This window comes from Conger conger, chromosome 11, assembly GCF_963514075.1.
Source record: "Conger conger chromosome 11, fConCon1.1, whole genome shotgun sequence".
In the NCBI taxonomy this organism is placed as follows: domain Eukaryota; kingdom Metazoa; phylum Chordata; class Actinopteri; order Anguilliformes; family Congridae; genus Conger; species Conger conger.
In genome coordinates, this window is record NC_083770.1 from 10,030,878 (window position 1) to 10,048,433 (window position 17,556).

The 17,556-nt window shown below is 45.7% G+C and overlaps 2 protein-coding genes across 5 annotated transcripts; both read left to right on the top strand.

The window, feature by feature from the left end:
* The first annotated feature begins 99 nt into the window (after window positions 1-99).
* kiss1rb (KISS1 receptor b) lies at window positions 100-6,070 on the top strand. The gene is made up of 5 exons (XM_061259773.1): window positions 100-1,838; window positions 2,287-2,411; window positions 3,508-3,643; window positions 4,994-5,232; window positions 5,676-6,070. Exons 1-5 carry the CDS (start codon window positions 1,601-1,603, stop codon window positions 6,024-6,026), a joined length of 1,089 nt encoding a protein of 362 aa, XP_061115757.1. The 5' UTR covers window positions 100-1,600; the 3' UTR covers window positions 6,027-6,070.
* A 2,065-nt stretch (window positions 6,071-8,135) lies between these two features.
* Window positions 8,136-16,660, top strand: golm1 (golgi membrane protein 1). 4 transcript variants are annotated; one of them, XM_061261636.1, is made up of 11 exons: window positions 8,136-8,288; window positions 9,312-9,477; window positions 9,981-10,160; window positions 10,477-10,531; window positions 10,648-10,726; window positions 11,147-11,225; window positions 11,847-12,018; window positions 12,535-12,705; window positions 13,176-13,349; window positions 14,069-14,194; window positions 14,576-16,660. In XM_061261636.1, exons 2-10 carry the CDS (start codon window positions 9,349-9,351, stop codon window positions 14,191-14,193), a joined length of 1,164 nt encoding a protein of 387 aa, XP_061117620.1. In that variant the 5' UTR covers window positions 8,136-8,288; window positions 9,312-9,348; the 3' UTR covers window position 14,194; window positions 14,576-16,660. The 4 variants fall into 4 exon arrangements, with proteins under 4 accessions (XP_061117620.1, XP_061117621.1, XP_061117622.1 ...); XM_061261637.1 differs by having other exon boundaries at window positions 8,286-8,348; XM_061261638.1 differs by lacking the exon at window positions 8,136-8,288 and adding an exon at window positions 8,397-8,418.
* Window positions 16,661-17,556: the final 896 nt, after the last annotated feature.

Below are 17,556 nucleotides of genomic sequence, written 5' to 3' on the forward strand. Positions count from 1 at the left end.
GGGACCACAAGCAGTGCGCTCATTCCAACGACTTATTTTTCTCCTTTTTTATTTTCCTTCCTCCTTTTTCTACAATGAGCCCCACTCATTGGTGAGACTATAAAAAGAAGCTGGAAAAAGAAGTTGAGGGGGGGGAAATCAAGAAAAGGAGAATTAGGAAAATGGACTGTCCTTCAAGCGTCAGTTAGAAACCACGTCAGTTACAGACGTGGCAGATGGGCTGGAGATGGACCCACAGGTCTCATTTATACGTCACGCTTCCGAAAAAATACTTCTGCAAAGGACACGCTGATGTTTCCTTGCTCAAAGGAAAGTTTGGGAGTCCCTACCCTCTACTTCTGGCTCCTAGAAGGAACATTTAAGAGGTTGGAATAAAGATGGCAGAGCTCCATCGATTTCTGGGTGAGGTGCAAGGAAAGGGGGGAAAAAGAGGAGAAAAATAAGATTGGAATGAGCCCATTGTTTCTGAGAGAGAACCTAAGACCTATTCCTCATCACATTTAAATGAGTCACAGTTCCACAGGATACATTGAAATGTGATTAATGCTTTTCAGCCTGGTGGAAAGAGTCCACACACTAATGCAATCTCATAAATCATGAAATAAATATGAACCTTGCACAAATAAAATGATAATTCACAAATATATGTTGCATCTTTCAAATAGAATAATTGGTTAAGATCATAGGTTAGGGGTCATTGGTTATGTTCTTCTCACAAACCAATGATTACATTAATGTATTCGGCAGAGATTTGTTTCTGCAAGAAAATATTTGTGAACCAATTGTTTTGTAAGATACAAAATAATAATTTGTGAATCTCATTTGTGTATATACAATAACCCAATATGGGTATCACTGCCGCCTCACAGCAAGGAGGTCCTGGGTTCAAATCCCCGTCGGTCGGGGCCTCTCTGTGTGGAATTTGCATGTTCTCCCCGTGTTTACGTGGGTTAACTCCGGGTACTCCAGTTTCTTCCCACAGTCCACAGACATGCAGGTTAGGCTGATTGGAGAGTCTAAATTGCCCATAGGTATGAGTGTGTGAGTGAATGGTGTGTGTGCCCTGCGATGGACTGGCGACCTGTCCAGGGTGTGTTCCTGCCTTTCGCCCAATGTATGCTGGGATAGGCTCCAGCCCCCCTGCGACCCTGTTCAGGATAAGCAGGTTAAGATAATGGATGGATCGATGGATGATCCTTAAGGCCAAGGCTGAATAGTATCAGACAGGAAGTTCCTCTCAGGAAGTGCTGCCTTGCATGACTTCTGAAAACTGCATTCTGACCACAATGTCACACTTCTTCGTTCATGTCAAGGACAGGGTGTGATTCATCTACTGTCCACTAGAGGGCAAGCATGATGAGCAAACACCTACCGCATCAAAGTCACCTGTAGCCGAGGGGGGTGAGGAGAAGGAGGAGACTCACAGCCCTATATTAAAAGCAGGGGACAAACTGATGCTCTGGCTTTCCATCACAGCAGAACCCCATGGGCTGCTGCCCCACCACACTCCCATTGGTTGGGATTCTGAGGCTGCTGTAGGCTCAGTTCTGTAGAACTGGACTTGCTTCAATTGGCTGGGATCCTCAGGAGGCTGGTTGCCATGGGGGACGGAGGGTACGCGGGACCACCGAACGGCACCGTCGGTCCACCGTGCGCCCAGGACGCGGCGTGTAACGGCTCGATGCCTGCGGCCCAGAGTCCGCCCCTCCTGGTGGACGCCTGGCTGGTTCCGCTGTTCTTCGCCCTCATCATGCTGCTCGGCCTTGTGGGAAACTCTCTGGTCATCTACGTGGTCACCAAGCACCGGCAGATGAAGACGGTCACCAACTTCTACATCGGTACGAGCCGCAGTCTCTGCTGGTGCGCGGTTTAACGGCAGGCGCACGTGCTGATGGATGTGATTGAGGGAGGAGGTGGGAAACCAAGCATGGTTTCTCTGGATCCGAGAAAAATGAGCTTAGAGTTTGATGTGGTTCTGCCATAGTTTAATCTGAATGACTAATTCAACCTAATATCGAGACATGCCAGTCCTGTTGGTGTCTATCTTGGGTGTGTATTGCTAGGCCTTCTTCATCCTCATCAGCACAGCTTAGCAAGTTTTTTTGTAAAATTTCTATTTTATTATTTACAGCCATATAAAAATGTACCATTCCTGATGATTTAACATCAGAGGGGATTATCAGGCAAGCTGATAGCTATCTTTATGAACAGGTGTGAATTGTGTCCATTTTTAGGCTCTGACTGCAGGTTTCACCATTAGGGCTGAGAGTTGTTTGTTATTTCCAGCAAATCTGGCAACCACTGACATCCTGTTCCTAGTGTGTTGTGTTCCCTTCACTGCGACCCTCTACCCACTGCCCAGCTGGGTGTTTGGGGACTTTATGTGCCGACTGGTCAACTACCTTCAACAGGTAAAACCCACCTTCACCCAACGGCACCTCCTAAGGTAAGGGTGGAGTAGGTACAGCTGACAGACAATAGGGTGGAGTAAGTACAGCTGACAGAATGATAGGGTGGAGTGAGGGTGGAGTAAGTCAGGTGACAGATGATAGGGTGGAGTAAGGGTGCAGTAAGTACAGCTGACAGACAATAGGGTGGAGGTACAGCTGACAGATGATAGGGTGGAGTAAGTATAGCTGACAGACGATAGGGTGGAGTGAGGGTGGAGTAAGTACAGCTGACAGATGATAGAGTGGAGGAGTGGAGTAAGGGTGGAGTAAGTACAGCTGACAGAACGATAGAGTGGAGTAAGGGTGGAGGTACAGCTGACAGATGATAGGGTGGAGTAAGGGTGGAGTAAGTACAGCTGACAGACAATAGGGTGGAGTAAGGGTGGAGGAGGTACAGCTGACAGACAATAGGGTGGAGTAAGGGTGGAGTAAGTACAGCTGACAGATGATAGGGTGGAGTATGGGTGGAGTAGGTACAGTTGACAGCATAGGCTGGTGTGAAGGCCAGTTTAAAGTTAGGTAATATATGATTGTTGTGACTGGCAATTATCACATTTGAGCTCATGCTAGAATGACAGGTGATTGTTGTTATCACTATCATCATTGTGCCCATTGCTGAGACTTAAATTGAACCCATCGTTGGCTCAGTTGTCTTGACAATTTATTATAGAATCATCCCCTGTAATTATCTTTAGTGAAGGGTAAAGTAATCAACTAAGCTAACTTTAAAATAAATACATTGGAATTCCACACATTTGTTGAAAGTTTGAAAGACACAATTACAATGTTTCCGTACCTGTATGCTACCGATCAGATGGACTACAAAGATGTCAAGAATAACTCCCCTCAGTGATGTGTTATTATCGGCTACGTGTTTATATATTTTATGAGTGACAGCATTCAATATCAAAGTAATGAAATCCATTGGCCGAACATACTTTGCCTGCCTGTTTGTAAACTGGCCATAAGGGTGGTGTAGCTACAGCTCCCAGAGTATAGGGTGGTGTAAGTGTGGTGTAGGTTAAGGTGATGGTGTACAGGCAACCTCCTCCTGCAGGTGACGGTGCAGGCGACCTGCATCACGTTGTCGGCTATGAGTATCGACCGCTGCTATGTGACAGTTTATCCCTTTCAGTCTCTACGCCATCGAACACCGCGCATGGCCATGACTGTCAGCATCGGCATCTGGATAGGTACACCACTGCGCTCGCCTGGGTTTGGGCTGTGCGGGTTTGGGTTTGTGATGTGCGTTAGTGTTTGTGTTAGGGCTTGGGTTGGTGATGTGTCTTAGTGTTTGTGATAGGGTCTGGTTTTGGGTTGTGTGGGTTTGTGATAGGGCCTGAGTTTGGGTTGGTGATGTGTGTAAGTGTTAGGGCCTGCGTTTGGGTTGTGTGAGTGTTAGCGTTTGTGTAAGGGCCTGGTTTTGGGTTGTATGAGTTTGGGTTGTGTGAGTGTTAGTGTTTGTGTTAGGGCTTGGGTTTGGGTTGTGTGGGTTTGTGTTAGGACCTGGGTTTGGGTTGGTGATATGTGCCAGTGCTTGTGTTAGTGTTTGTGTTCATGTTAGGGTTGTCTGGGTTTGTGTTAGGGCATGGGTTTGGGTTGTGTGGGTTTGTGTTAGGGCCTGGGTTTGGGTTGTGTGAGTTTGGTTTGTGTGAGTGTTAGGCCCTGGGTTTGGGTTGTGTGGGTTTGTGTTAGGGCCTGGGTTTGGGCTGTGTGAGTGTTAGTGTTAGGGCCTGGGTTTGGGTTGTGTGAGTGTTAGTGTTAGGGCTTGGTTTTGGGTTATGTGGGTTTGTGTTAGGACCTGGCTTTGGGTTGTGTGAGTATGGGTTGTGTGAGTGTCAGTGTTTGTGTTAGGACCTGGGTTTGGGTTGTGTGAGTGTGGGTTGTGTGTCAGTGTTTGTGTTAGGGCCTGGGTTTGGGTTGTGTGAGTGTTAGTGTTTGTGTTAGGACCTGGGTTTGGGTTGTGTGCTTGTGGGTTGTGTGAGTGTCAGTGTTTGTGTTAGGGCCTGGGTTTGGGTTGTGTGTTAGTGTTTGTGTTAAGGCCTGGGTTTGGGTTGTGTGATCATTAGTGTTTGTGATAGGGGCTGGGTTTGGGTTGTGTGAGTGTTTGTGTTAGGACCTGGGTTTGGGTTGTGTGCGTGTGGGTTGTGTGAGTGTCTGTGTTTGTGTTAGGGCCTGGGTTTGGGTTGTGTGAGTGTTAGGGCCTGGGTTTGGGCTGTGTGAGTGTTAGTGTTAGGGCCTGGGTTTGGGTTGTGTGAGTGTTAGTGTTTGGTTTTGGGTTATGTGGGTTTGTGTTAGGACCTGGCTTTGGGTTGTGTGAGTATGGGTTGTGTGAGTGTCAGTGTTTGTGTTAGGACCTGGGTTTGGGTTGTGTGAGTGTGGGTTGTGTGAGTGTCAGTGTTTGTGTTAGGACCTGGGTTTGGGTTGTGTGAGTGTGGGTTGTGTGTCAGTGTTTGTGTTAGGGCCTGGGTTTGGGTTGTGTGATCGTTAGTGTTTGTGATAGGGCCTGGGTTTGGGTTGTGTGAGTGTCATGTCTCCGGCAGGGTCATTGGGACTCTCTGTGCCAGTGGCTGTGTACCAGCGGCTGGAGTCGGGCTACTGGTACGGCCCTCAGGTGTACTGCACAGAGTCCTTCCCCTCCCCCCAACACCAGAAGGCCTTCATCCTCTACACCTTCCTGGCTGTGTACCTTCTCCCGCTGCTCACCATCTGCCTGTGCCACGCCTTCATGATTAAGCGCATGGGCCAGCCTGCCGTGGAGCCCACAGACCACAGCTATCAGGTCAACATGCACCCATGCACTGCGTATGCGTGTGTGTGTGTACCTGTGTGTGTGTGTGTGTGTCTGTCTGTGTACCTGTGTGTGTGTTTGTGTGTCTTGTCTGTCTGTACAATGGTGTACCTGTGCGTGTGTGTCTCTGTCTGTCTGTAGAATGGTGTGTGTGCGTTCCTGTGTGTGTGTCTGTCTGTGTGATAGTGTGTGTGATGATGTTTGTGCATGTGTATCTGTCTGTCTGGTGTACCTGTGTGTGTATGTGTGCGTTTGTCTGTCCGTCTGTAGGATGGTGTACCTGAGTGTGTTTGCGTGTGTGTACGTGTGTGTATGCCTCTGTCTGTAGGATGGTGTACCTGTGTGCGTGTGCGTGTGTGTGTGTGTACCCGTTCAGGTGGCTCAGTGCTTCAGAGCAGGTTTGGCAGGTTGTCATGGGGATGTGTTCCGTGCAGGTTCAGGTGCTGGCGGAGAGAACGGAGGCGGTGCGGACCCGGATCTCCCGCATGGTGGTGGTGATGGTGCTGCTCTTCACCGTCTGCTGGGGCCCCATCCAGCTCTTTATCCTGTACCAGGCCCTCCACCCGGCCGTGCGCCGGAGCTACGCCCTGTACAAGCTGAAGATCTGGGCCCACTGCATGTCCTACTCCAGCTCCTCGGTCAACCCCATCATCTACGCCTTCATGGGGGCCAACTTCAGAAAGTCCTTCAAAAACGCCTTTCCTTTCATCTTCAAACGCAAGGCCAGGAGAACAGGGGGCGCCTCAGCCAACACAGAAATGCACTATCTTTCATCTGGAACATGAAGGAACACAAAGGCCACACTGCATGGCACACACACACACACACACACACATGTACATGCACACATACACACACACCTAAACACACACACAGGCATACAGACACACATACACACACATAAGACACACACACATAGACACGCACACACCCACACACACACACACCTAAACACACACACACACACACGCATACACACACATAGACAGACACACAGACACACATACTCACGGCACAAACCCCAGGACGTAGCAAACAGACTAAAAAAAGCCATGAAACGTGCCGATTAAACCAGTCCTCCCCCACTGACTCATTTCTGGATCAATGCGTTTGGACACTGGGACACATTTATCACACCGAACAGACTGAGGAAATGTCAGACGCGTGAAGAAAAATACCTGATGTACTGAAAAGGTGTGACAGTACATGTGGAACCTGTTTTACCATTCTCAGTGTACCCAGAACACGCAGTTACGTGCAAACATTGTGCTCGCTGTGTGTGCGTACGGTGGAAAAACACTCCCCAGAAGCCACTCCGCTAAACACAAAGAAGCATTGTCCTCCTTCGGTTAACATTACTTGCTTTCGAGAAATATCTCCACTGGCAGAGTATTCACCCGCCATTGTATTGAGCATTAAGTTACAGGTTTATTGTTTGCACAAGGTTGTATTATGTTCATTAAGTTTTGTTATAATTAATTGAAAAAATAAAAAAATTGAAAAAAATGTATCCTTTTATAAGATGGAATTTTAAAAAACAGTCTGGATTTTTGACCTTGAGCAACTTGCAAGTGCAACTATTTTTCCTCTTGATTTCATCTGCCTTTCATTTGTTTATCTGTATGGATTAGTGCCAGAACAAATTTACGTCAAAGAGTCTATACTAGATCCGGGATGGGCAAGGCAGGTCCTACCTGTTTCTGGATTTCAGGCCAACTCAGGCCAATCATTTACATGATCTGTAATTTTTAACCACATTCATTCATTATCCTAACCCGCTTATCCTGAACAGGGTCGCGGGGGGGTGGAGCCTATCCCAGCATACATTGGGCGAAAGGCAGGAATACACCCTGGACAGGTCGCCAGTCCATCGCAGGGCACACAGTCCATTGCAGGGCGATTTAGACTCTCCAATCAGCCTAACCTGCATGTCTTTGGACTGTTTGCATGTCCACGCAAACACGGGGAGAACATGCAAACTCCACACAGAGAGGCCCTGGCCAACCAGGATTCGAACCCAGGACCTCCTTGCTGTGAGGCGGCAGTGCTACCCACAGCACCATCCGTGCTGCCGTGATATAAACAGCAGCTGATAAATGTTCTTGTCTTGTAGCATTTTATTGTGGTCTAATTTACGAGTGAATCGCTCAGGGTGGATAAGGCTAATCAGCTTATTGAGCCAGGCTAACTGTGGCAGCAGAATCAGGAATACACACCAGCTCTCCAGGACTGGACTTGCCCATCCCTGTGCTACATTAATGTCATGGAATTTAGTGATAATGAAATTATCTAGTCCAACAAGTCCCTGGGAGAAAATATTTTGAGTGGATATCACTGTTTGCAGTACTTGAGCTATCTTGGGCTCAGATTCAATAGGCTACAGCAGGAGTCTGTAATGTTTGTCTTGGGAGACTGCTGTGTACAGTATGCTGGTTTTTATTCCAACCACAATTGCAATCCCAGAATTAATCTGTTATTTTTTCTTAATTACGTGCTTCTCATGTTTAGTAGGATTATGTGCACCCGTTTCCTTACCGAGGCCATATGTCCATAATCCTGACACCAGTATCACTTGGAAGTGGAACCCTTTCAAGCACCCTCACCCTGTAGCCTACATCGTCTAAATATACCCTTTCACACAACTCCCCTTCAATTCCTTAAGCGAAATTCAGGTGTTACAACGAAATGTGTGTACCTGAAAGTTGCTGTTAAGCAAATGCGCGAAATGTTTTGTTTTTTAACACAAAAGGAATCTTAGTACTTCATGCATGATGCGGCGATAGGATGGACCCTTGAGTACACTTGAGGGTTTCACAGAGTGAAAAATGCATATCCCAGATCATGGGACAATTTAACATTTGCTCTACGCGGCCAAACATTTTATACTTCGTATACAGCACAGTGCAGGATACAGTCCGCTCGCTCCTGTTGGTGTGCTGTCCTTGCTGACTGTACCGTGCTACAACTGAGCCTGAATGTTTTCTCTGCTGTGTTGGCAACCAGACTACTTCCGCGTTTCCTCAGATTGCTCAGTCCTGTGGTCTTGGGTGAGTGCTCATAGCGAAACGAACTCTCGATTTGGTGTTGTGGTGGATTTTATCTAAATTGTGGGTACATATTACTACGCCCGTAACCGTTTATCAAAGGAAAATGCAATGCAATTAATTTGTTCATCAGGTCAGCATGTGTTGTTGCACTTCTCAGCTGCATTACAATACAAGTGAGCGTCGCGTCAAGTGCTGCTCAGCTAGAGCTAACGCTAGCTAGTTTAGATATCATTGTTTGCTTTAGCTATTATTCATGGTGTCGTTTTCAATTTTACTTCACTGAGAAAAGTGACCACGTCGTTAACCCGTGTCTGCTTGCAAAACTGCCAATGTAACGTTAACCTACAGTTAGCGTTAACTCAATTAGAATCTGGCTACCAACAGAATCGTGTTGTTGTCCGCGTCAATTAGCTAACTATAGCTAGCTAATCTGAAGGATCACCTGTCGACTGGCATCAGTTTAGATCCTAATGATTAACGTAAGGTATTTTTGGAAATCATAATCACAATTTATAATAACGCTCCCCCAGATAATAACGTTAAGTCAGTGGATACGAGTGGCTCATGTTTAATTCCCATGATTGTATTTAATTCCATACATCGCGGAATATTAATTTGGGCGACTTTGATTCACCAAGCGTAGCTACGCTACCCAATCGTACAAACCACGCAATATAGAACTTCAGTTCATTTGTTAGCGGTGGGCTAACGTAACGTATGCTGAGCTGCTCGTCTTCAGAATTGTAAGTTATCTGCATTTAAATAGCTATGCTCTATCGGTGACCATCTGTTTAGTATTAAATTGCCTAGCAATGTAGCTATCTATGTCATGGTTGTGCATTGTAACGCCACAATTTATATTGGATTCAAAAGTGTTACGTGACTATATTTGCTTGCAAATATGGCGAGTGTTGCAACTTGTTATTCTTTAAATAGCCCCATTAAAATAAACGAGTTGATAAGCTGTCTGTGTGAGGAGAGAGCCTGTTAAACTGTGGGTGGCTTTGTCATGTTACCCCACAGTTTCGCTCACTTACCCGATTTCCGGCTCACGGTTGCCATGGGAGGACTTGGAAACCCACGTCGCGGAGGAAGGTCGCCACCGCTTCTGATTGGCGCTTTGATCGCCTGTGTTCTTGTGCTGGGATTTAACTACTGGGTCTCCAGCTCACGCAACCTGGAGCTGCAGGTGAGTGACCATCCCTTCTCCCTCTCCGGATTAACCGTGGATCATTCCACCTCCCACACTTCCGAAGCAGGTGTGGAATGAGGATATTTTTCATTGGCAACTAATTGTGTAGAAATGTATTCAAAATTGTACATATAGGTATATATTTTGTGTAGAAGTATAGATACAATTTTGTTTTAAGTTGCAAGTCTAGATCCTACAAATCTGTACAGATTGTTTTTGATTAGTGTAGGTCGCTCTCCATGAAACACAGATGCTTTAAATTTATTTAGGTATTATTTGACAGGATATAAAATGAGCTATAACCTAGTCTGTTCAACAACTTCCCATGTTCATATCTGACTAATGAGCTTTTGCCAGTATGATGGGTGATGCTGACAGTTTACGGTCCTGGAGGGAGCGATGCGTGTAGCCTGGCTGTAGGGGGTGTTTTTCCCAGACGCGGCTGTTGGAGATGGAGGGTCGCGGCGCGTGTAGCCTGACTGGGGGGGTGTTTTTCCCAGACGCGGCTGTTCGAGATGGAGGGAGCAGTGCGGAGAGCAGCGGCGGAGAGACTGACGCTGGAGGAGGAGAAGAAGGTGTTTGAGGACAAGCTGCGCATTCAGAAGGGCCAGATCCCCCTCATGGAGGGCAGACATAAGATCCAGACGGACACTATGCTGGATAACTGGAAGCAAGAAAAGGTACGGCATGTATGCCACAAACTACATTACCCACAAGGCTCTGCAACACTAGATTCTGAAAAAAAGAGGGTGCAGCCTGTAGCCTAATGGCTAAGGTTTATGACTGGGACCCACGAGGTTGGTGGTTCCATCCCTGGTGTAGTCACAATAAGATCTGCACTGCTGTTGGGCCCTTGAGCAAGGCCCTTAACCCCACATTGTTCCAGGGGGGATTGTCCCATACTTTGTCTAATCAACTGTAAGTGGATTTGCATAAAAGCGTCAGCTAAATAACATGTAATAATGTAATGAGAACATCTCTCTCCTTGTGTTCCAGACAACTCTGATGTTGAACATCTCCTCAAGCACAATAACAATACAGACTTTGAAAGGTAGGGTACTTTCTCTTTCCCTCTCTCCATCTCCCCCACCCCTCTTCCTCTTTTGTCTCTGTCGTCCCCTCCTTCCCTCATGCTCTCTCTCTCTCGCTCTCCGCTTCTCTCTCTAGCTCATTTGGCCATTCTGGAGGAAATTCAGAAGCAGTTGCAGGACTGCCAATCAAATGGGGTCAGTCTGAGTGATGCTATGTGAGTTTACCCACAATGCACCTGGGGGAAGGGGCTGGGACATTTGTTCCTGTGTGTGTATTCCATCGAGACGTATAACTGGCTTACCGTTTCCACTGATTCCTAAACGTTACAGAACAAATTCAGAATGAAGAGTCACATATCATCTTCTGTGCAGAAAAAAATAAAAATAATAATAATGGTTCCTGGAGAGTATTCAGTCCAGTGTGAAGTCATTTTAGATTGTAAAAGCACTGTCCAAAACAGTATAATTTAGCCAGGGTAAATTCATGAGTGAACTTCAATGGGGAAACTTGCTTTTTGTCATCAGAGGTTTATTAAGCTGCTATACATCTGGTGACCACTAGAATCTGCAAGCTCGTGGGAGAACGTGAATCCCTGGTCCCCTGGTGTATTCTCACTGTGTGGTGTATTGTGTAGGACTGCGTGTAAGGGTCAGCTGAACGATTTGAAGAACGAGTGTACGGCCAAATCCCCACCTGACTCCCCCACCTCTCAGGTACCTACACCTCCAAAGTGTTTTGTGTGCGTGTATGCGTGCATGTGTTCAGTAACAGGATTCGTAATATAATAAGATTGTCAAATATACCTCCGAAAATTCAAAATGAATGTTCGGCTCTGACCTTTATATGTGGAACACATTCTTGCATTTATCCTGTCACGCACAGATACATTTTAAAGGATCGCATATTTCCATAAATGGCATTTGCTAAGCAATATTTATGGTGGACAGCAAGCACAATTGTAAAGTAATAGTACAGTTGAAATGATAATTACTAACATTTGTAGATGTTCTAACCAGAGCAATTTCTTTTTGCATTTCTATAAGGTATATACTGGTATATGCAGGGTATACTGAAGCATTTCTGTAGGAAATGAATCTGCAACCTTTAGGTTACAAGCCCATTTCTTTAAGTACTGCATATACCTTACACCTTTTTATACAATATTATTTTGTTGGGAGTTGCTCATCATACTAATGCCTTTTCCATATTGTCATATAGATTCTTCAATTACTAGTTTACGAAAATCCATGAATCTATGAATATATGAATCTTGTGTTGAGGATTTTGGCATGTGTTACGCGTTAGCTCTGTTGTGGTGTTTGTGTTCTGAGCAGGGGAGTTCCAGCCCCTCCCTCAGCAGAACCGGCCAACCAGAGAAGCCAGGCCTCGATGACACCAAGGAGCCCCCTGTCTCCACCCTGAGAATCACCCGGAAGGACGCCGACCCAGACCCTCTCAAAGCCAAGCCGTCTGCACTGGAAACCAACGAGATCCCCAAGGCTGGAGGTAGCAGGTCCCAGAGTACATACACGCACATCCATCCATCCATCCATCCATTATCTGAACCCGCTTATCCTGATCAGGGTCGCAGGGGGGCTGGAGCCTATCCCAGCATACATTGGGCGAAAGGCAGGAATACACCCTGGACAGGTCGCCAGTCTATCTCAGGGCACACACACCATTCACTCACACACCATTCACTCACACACTCATACCTACGGGCAATTTAGACTCTCCAATCAGCCTAACGTGCATGTCTTTGGACTGTGGGAGGAAACCGGAGTACCCGGAGGAAACCCACGCAGACACGGGGAGAACATGCAAACTCCGCACAGAGAGGCCCCGGCCGACGGGGATTCGAACCCAGGACCTCCTTGCTGTGAGGCGGCAGTGCTACCCACTGCACCATCCGTGCCGCCCATACACGCACAGTGCAGCTGAATTTTACACCGTGCGCGTACCTGTGGAAAGTGTGTGTTCCTGCAGAGATAGATGGTGTGTGTGTGATTACTGTGTTCTCAGAAGGGGACGCTCCATCTCCCTTGACTGGCAGAGACGTCTCCAAACCACAGCACAGCATGGCGCTTCTTCCCAAAAGTGACGTTCCTCAGCAAGAACTTCAGGCGGCCGTGGCCAGGCCAGGAGAAGAGCTGGAGGTGATAGAAACCCGCTCTGTGAAACTGCAGGTTACAGGTTAGCCCAGACTCACAACTCCATATTCTACTGCCATTCTAACAGCATTCTAATGCCATCTCATTCTACCACTATTCTACTGTCATTCCAAGAGCATTCTCAATGCCCTCTCTCATTCTACCACTATTATTGTGCCATTCTAACAGCATTCTAATGCCCTCTCCTATTCTACTAGGCTACTGCCATTCTGAAGTCTGTGCTTATTCTGTCATTGTAACATCTGATCTGTTCCTTTTCGGCGTGGCCAGCATTAAATGCCAGACCATGGGTTCCATCCATGCTCTAAAAAGGTGCCTAAACTGGATAAGCCACCAGCAGTCCCATCTAACATGATTTTTGCATAATCGGTATCCTAACACCATATGATTCAGCTAAAGCTTTTAAACTAATCAAGAATGAAGGTGGATATTCTGAACGTATCTTTACACAAGTGGGGAAACGCTGGTACAGACTCCGTTCCTTTGCTTCAGGAAACGGTGTGGTTCAGGTGGAAAAGGCCGAGAAACCCGGAGAGGAACATGGGCACAAGCCTGAGGACAATCCTGCAGACAACCCTGAAGACAACCCTAGGGACAAGCCTGGAGACCAGCAGAATACCTCAGATTCTGAGACAGTGAAGCAGGCTCAACTGAAAACTAATGCAGGTAATTGCAAACGGGCTACATTTCCTCCTATTACCTCGCTCCAGGGCATACGGTGCAGATCTTTTACCTTCAACACACTATTAAATAACCATGCTCGGTCATATCTATGATGCACCGTCAACCTCAGGCTTTGTGTATATTTTCACCTCTGCCTGTATTTGTTATTCGAAATTCTGTTCAGGACATTCCTGAGCATGACGCACTTTTCTGTGTGGGGATGGGCGGGTGTGAGTATTGGGCCTGTGGGGTGGGATCAAGCTTCAGTGGAGAGCTTATAGCTAGCTAGCTCCTGCGTTGGTGCAGCTGGCTGGAAACCTGGCAAATTAAATTAAATATAGCTAAATGTTAAACGTTTTACTGGTGGAAAGCATAAGGCAGGATTAATTTATGGGCAGGATTAATTTATAGGAGTATAAATCAAAATAATTTATACTCACCTTATACAATACCCTTATCAGACCACACTTGGAGTATTGTGTGCAGTTCTGGGGACCGTACTACAAGAAAGATATAGAGGTGCTGGAAAAGGTTCGAAGAAGGGCAACCAGATTGATTCCATGTATAAAAGATAAAAAGTTATGAGGACAGACTTTGTATTGATGGATAAACACAGGGCTAGAAATCATGTACAATATGCCTTTAAATCTGCTTACCTGTAGAACATGGAATAGCTTTACATGAGTACATGAGAAGGTAATAATGGTTTTCTGCACTGGCAGGTAAAGATCAGGCCCAAGGTCGTGGCCCATTGGACCTGAAGAAGGCGATTGCGGACTACAATGGCGACGATGAGAATGAGGGCGAGCTCGAGGCCGACAAGCAAGCTGAGCTTGCCAAGCATTGAGGTGATTACGTGTGTGTGTGCAGGCATATATATGTGTGTGTGTGTGTGTGTGTGTGTGTGTGTGTGTGTGTGTGTGTGTGTGTGTGTGTGTGTGTGTGTGCAGGCATATATATGTGTGTGTGTGTGTGTGCGTGCGTGTGTGTGCAGGCATACGTGTGTGTGTGTATATGTGTGTGTGTGTGTGTGTGTGTGTGTGTGTGTGCAGGCATATATATGTGTGTGTGTGTGTGTGCGTGCGTGTGTGTGCAGGCATACGTGTGTGTGTGTATATGTGTGTGTGTGTGTGTGTGTGTGTGTGTGTGTGTGTGTGCACGCGCGCCTGTGCGTGTGTGTTTACTTGCTCGCACGTGAGAACACGCTGAATTGTGTATTTCTTTGATAGGATCAGGCTGAAGATCGGGGTGATGGACGCCGCTGAATCTAAGTGGCTGTACACTATAATGATTCACACAAGTTCTGTAACCAAGGAAATGCTGAAGATATTCCTCATCTTCCACTGATGTTGCACATGATGCCTTACTGATCCAAAATGAATGTATATGTACACGGGGCCTGAAGACTTGCACTGCTGTGAACTACAAAGAAGATCCGCATACAGCCAACACGTATATATCTGTAGCTACACCAGCATACTGCTTACATCTGTAGCTACACCTGCATACTGCAGACACCTGTAACTCTACACTTGTATACTGCATACAGCTGAATATTGCGTTCACTTGTATGCTTGTATGGACCCAAGTTGAAAATTGCACACTCCTAATGAGAACGGAAATACCGTAGAACTTCAGAGAACCGAATATCGGGAATGAAGCTCGTTCACCTTATGAAATTTTCGGAACTCTGAAAGTGCCGTTGAAATGTACCCAATTTCACTAAATTAAGTATTTATTTCAGGTCCGTTTATTTCAAGTTCTAATAAGCCAATAACATGGATTTTGTCCACACAGTTTCTGTCATATAAAGTGCGGTCCAATATGCAACAATAGGCTAAACTTAAAAAAATGTCCAAATCGGAAATAAATCCGGCTTCGCACTTTTATTGATGTACACTAATGGTAAGCAAAAGTCGCCGATGTGTAGCCATCAGTTTGACGCGATCTTTGCTGGATTTAAAATGATTCAAATTTTGTGCTGGTCCTTTTATGTCAGAAGCTATACTTTCTTGTCGGCTACTCTTTAGCAACAGCTCCCATGTCTAATTTTGATATAATTTCAAGTTATTTTTCTCGATTTAATAGTGTTACTCATTTGCGTTTTTACTTGCGATTCCATAACCCTGTTCGGTTGACCGGACTTTTCGTTTTCCTGAGGTTGGGGTCTCTGAGGTTCTACTGCATTGCCGTCTCATAGATCTGATTGATTGATGCTCACCGCAGGTCATCAAGTTTAACCATCTTGCACTTAAGCTGTCTCAGAGGTGCCAGTGGAAGCGGCCGTTTCTCCTGTCACCTCTTTTGTAAGATGGATGCCCACCAAACTCTTGCCTTTTCAAATTGTTTTACATTCATGTCCAGAATTTATCCAAATGGCAGCTGTTCATTGTATGTAGTGATCATAGATAAAATGTTTGATTGCGTGTGGGGATTATATCAAATATTAGTTAGGAAAGTGATTTCCTGATGGGTCTTGCCCCCACCAATGGCTGTTTCCGTTTGGCAAGTGCCAGTTTCTATTTTTTTTATTTATGAAATGCGTGTTTACTGGATTAGTGTCTGAGTGGCCCGTGCCCAGACCCCCTCTGCTAGTTTTAGACACAATATGAAGTAGATTTATTGAAGATTTGACCTGCCGAATCACCAGCTTTGGGTGCGTAATGTTAGACCAGTCAGACTGCCAAAGCTGTAATTACACCTGTATGTCCACCTGCTATAATATTGCTGGCTGCTGTAGTGTGCGTGCACTAGAAATTGTGGCATTACAGAACCCTATTATGAGACAGGACATACATGCACGCATGGATATGCGTGAACACGCGTACAGACACAGACATGCCTCCTGAAGAAATGACCAAAGGTGTCTAAAAAAATCTCAGTTTGAGATTTAATTTCCTCCAATGCAAGATCCTAATCTTCACCACACTGCGCTGATCATCCAATCTGCAGGACTGGTCTGCATGCGTTGCCAGTGTAACCGTCCTGGGGTTGTGTGCCTTGCTGTGTTTGTCTTGAGCCAGTAGTTTGCACACTGAATGGGAAATTTTATAATTTATTTTATAGACTGTATTTTGTGTTTTTTTTTAGGTTTGTTCTGAATGAACCTGTTGAAGATGTTTATGCACAAACTTATGGAAATGGTTTAATAACATGGCATACCTTGCTCGAGATTTAACTTTTTTGTAGAAGCGGAGAAATCTGAAAACCACACTATAGGAAAAAAAATATGAACATTTTTCATAGAGGTGTAAATGTGAATCCATTGTGCGCTTTCTACCATGGAACTGGGAATAAACTTATCTGACAATGAACATCCCTTTGTTGTGGTTTAGTAAACACACACACACACAGCTTGTTGCTCAAACCTCTAATGGAGTTCCTCACACCTGGATTAAATCCCTGTGCGTTACTTTATGTTATTATGCATGCGTGCGTGCCACAACAGGGATCAGAGCTGGTTTTCCGCCCTGTTTTTACCTGGGAGTCAGGTAAATGGTTAATGGTTGGCATTTATATATGCACCTTTATCCAAAGTGCTCTACAATTGATGCTTCTCATTCAGTCATTCATACACACCAATAGCAATTGCAACCAGCTCGTAGGTTATGCATCTTGCTCAGGGACACTTCGATACAGCCCGGGTGGGGGATCAAACTGGCAACCCTCCGACTGCCAGATAACTGCTCTTACCGCTTGAGCTAACATTGCCCCTGGTGAGGTCTGGCACAAAGTACCCGGGAGAAAAGATGGATGGGGATGGATTTGGATTCGAGGGCCGGAGTCGATCCCTGACATGCACAAAATACAGCTCCAGATAAAGTGGAAGTCCTGGTGAACGGCATTTCCAGCATACTGCTAAATGCTATGCTAGTGCATTTCATCATAGACTGAAATGGCAACAACTTTGTATTAGCAAATGAAGCATTAAATTGTGTGATCAGGTTTATATTTTATACTTATTTGTGCTATTGATACAACCCCTCCCTACCTCCCTGTAATCTAATTGGTAGATTAACAGATGGCATCTGTTAATTTTCAGCCCTCAGATTAGCGTGTGTCATTATTACTAGACTTGTGTTCTCTAGGATGGTTTTATTGCTACTTTTGGAAAAATGGTTTTATGGATATAATCCATTGTCAGATTAATCTACACAGCCAAGACCTTATCTTTGTTGTACGCTTAGCACTTGAAACTGTACTTCCCTCT

Bases quoted from the DNA above. Each gene is read 5' to 3' on its own strand.
- kiss1rb (XM_061259773.1), top strand. From the start codon at position 1,601: ATGGGGGACGGAGGGTACGCGGGACCACCGAACGGCACCGTCGGTCCA. The intron at 2,412-3,507 runs GTAAAACCCACC...CTCCTCCTGCAG, and splicing joins TGGTCAACTACCTTCAACAG to GTGACGGTGCAGGCGACCTG. The intron at 3,644-4,993 runs GTACACCACTGC...TGTCTCCGGCAG, and splicing joins CAGCATCGGCATCTGGATAG to GGTCATTGGGACTCTCTGTG.
- golm1 (XM_061261634.1), top strand. From the start codon at position 9,006: ATGCTGAGCTGCTCGTCTTCAGAATT. The intron at 10,161-10,476 runs GTACGGCATGTA...CTTGTGTTCCAG, and splicing joins ATAACTGGAAGCAAGAAAAG to ACAACTCTGATGTTGAACAT. The intron at 10,532-10,647 runs GTAGGGTACTTT...TTCTCTCTCTAG, and splicing joins AACAATACAGACTTTGAAAG to CTCATTTGGCCATTCTGGAG.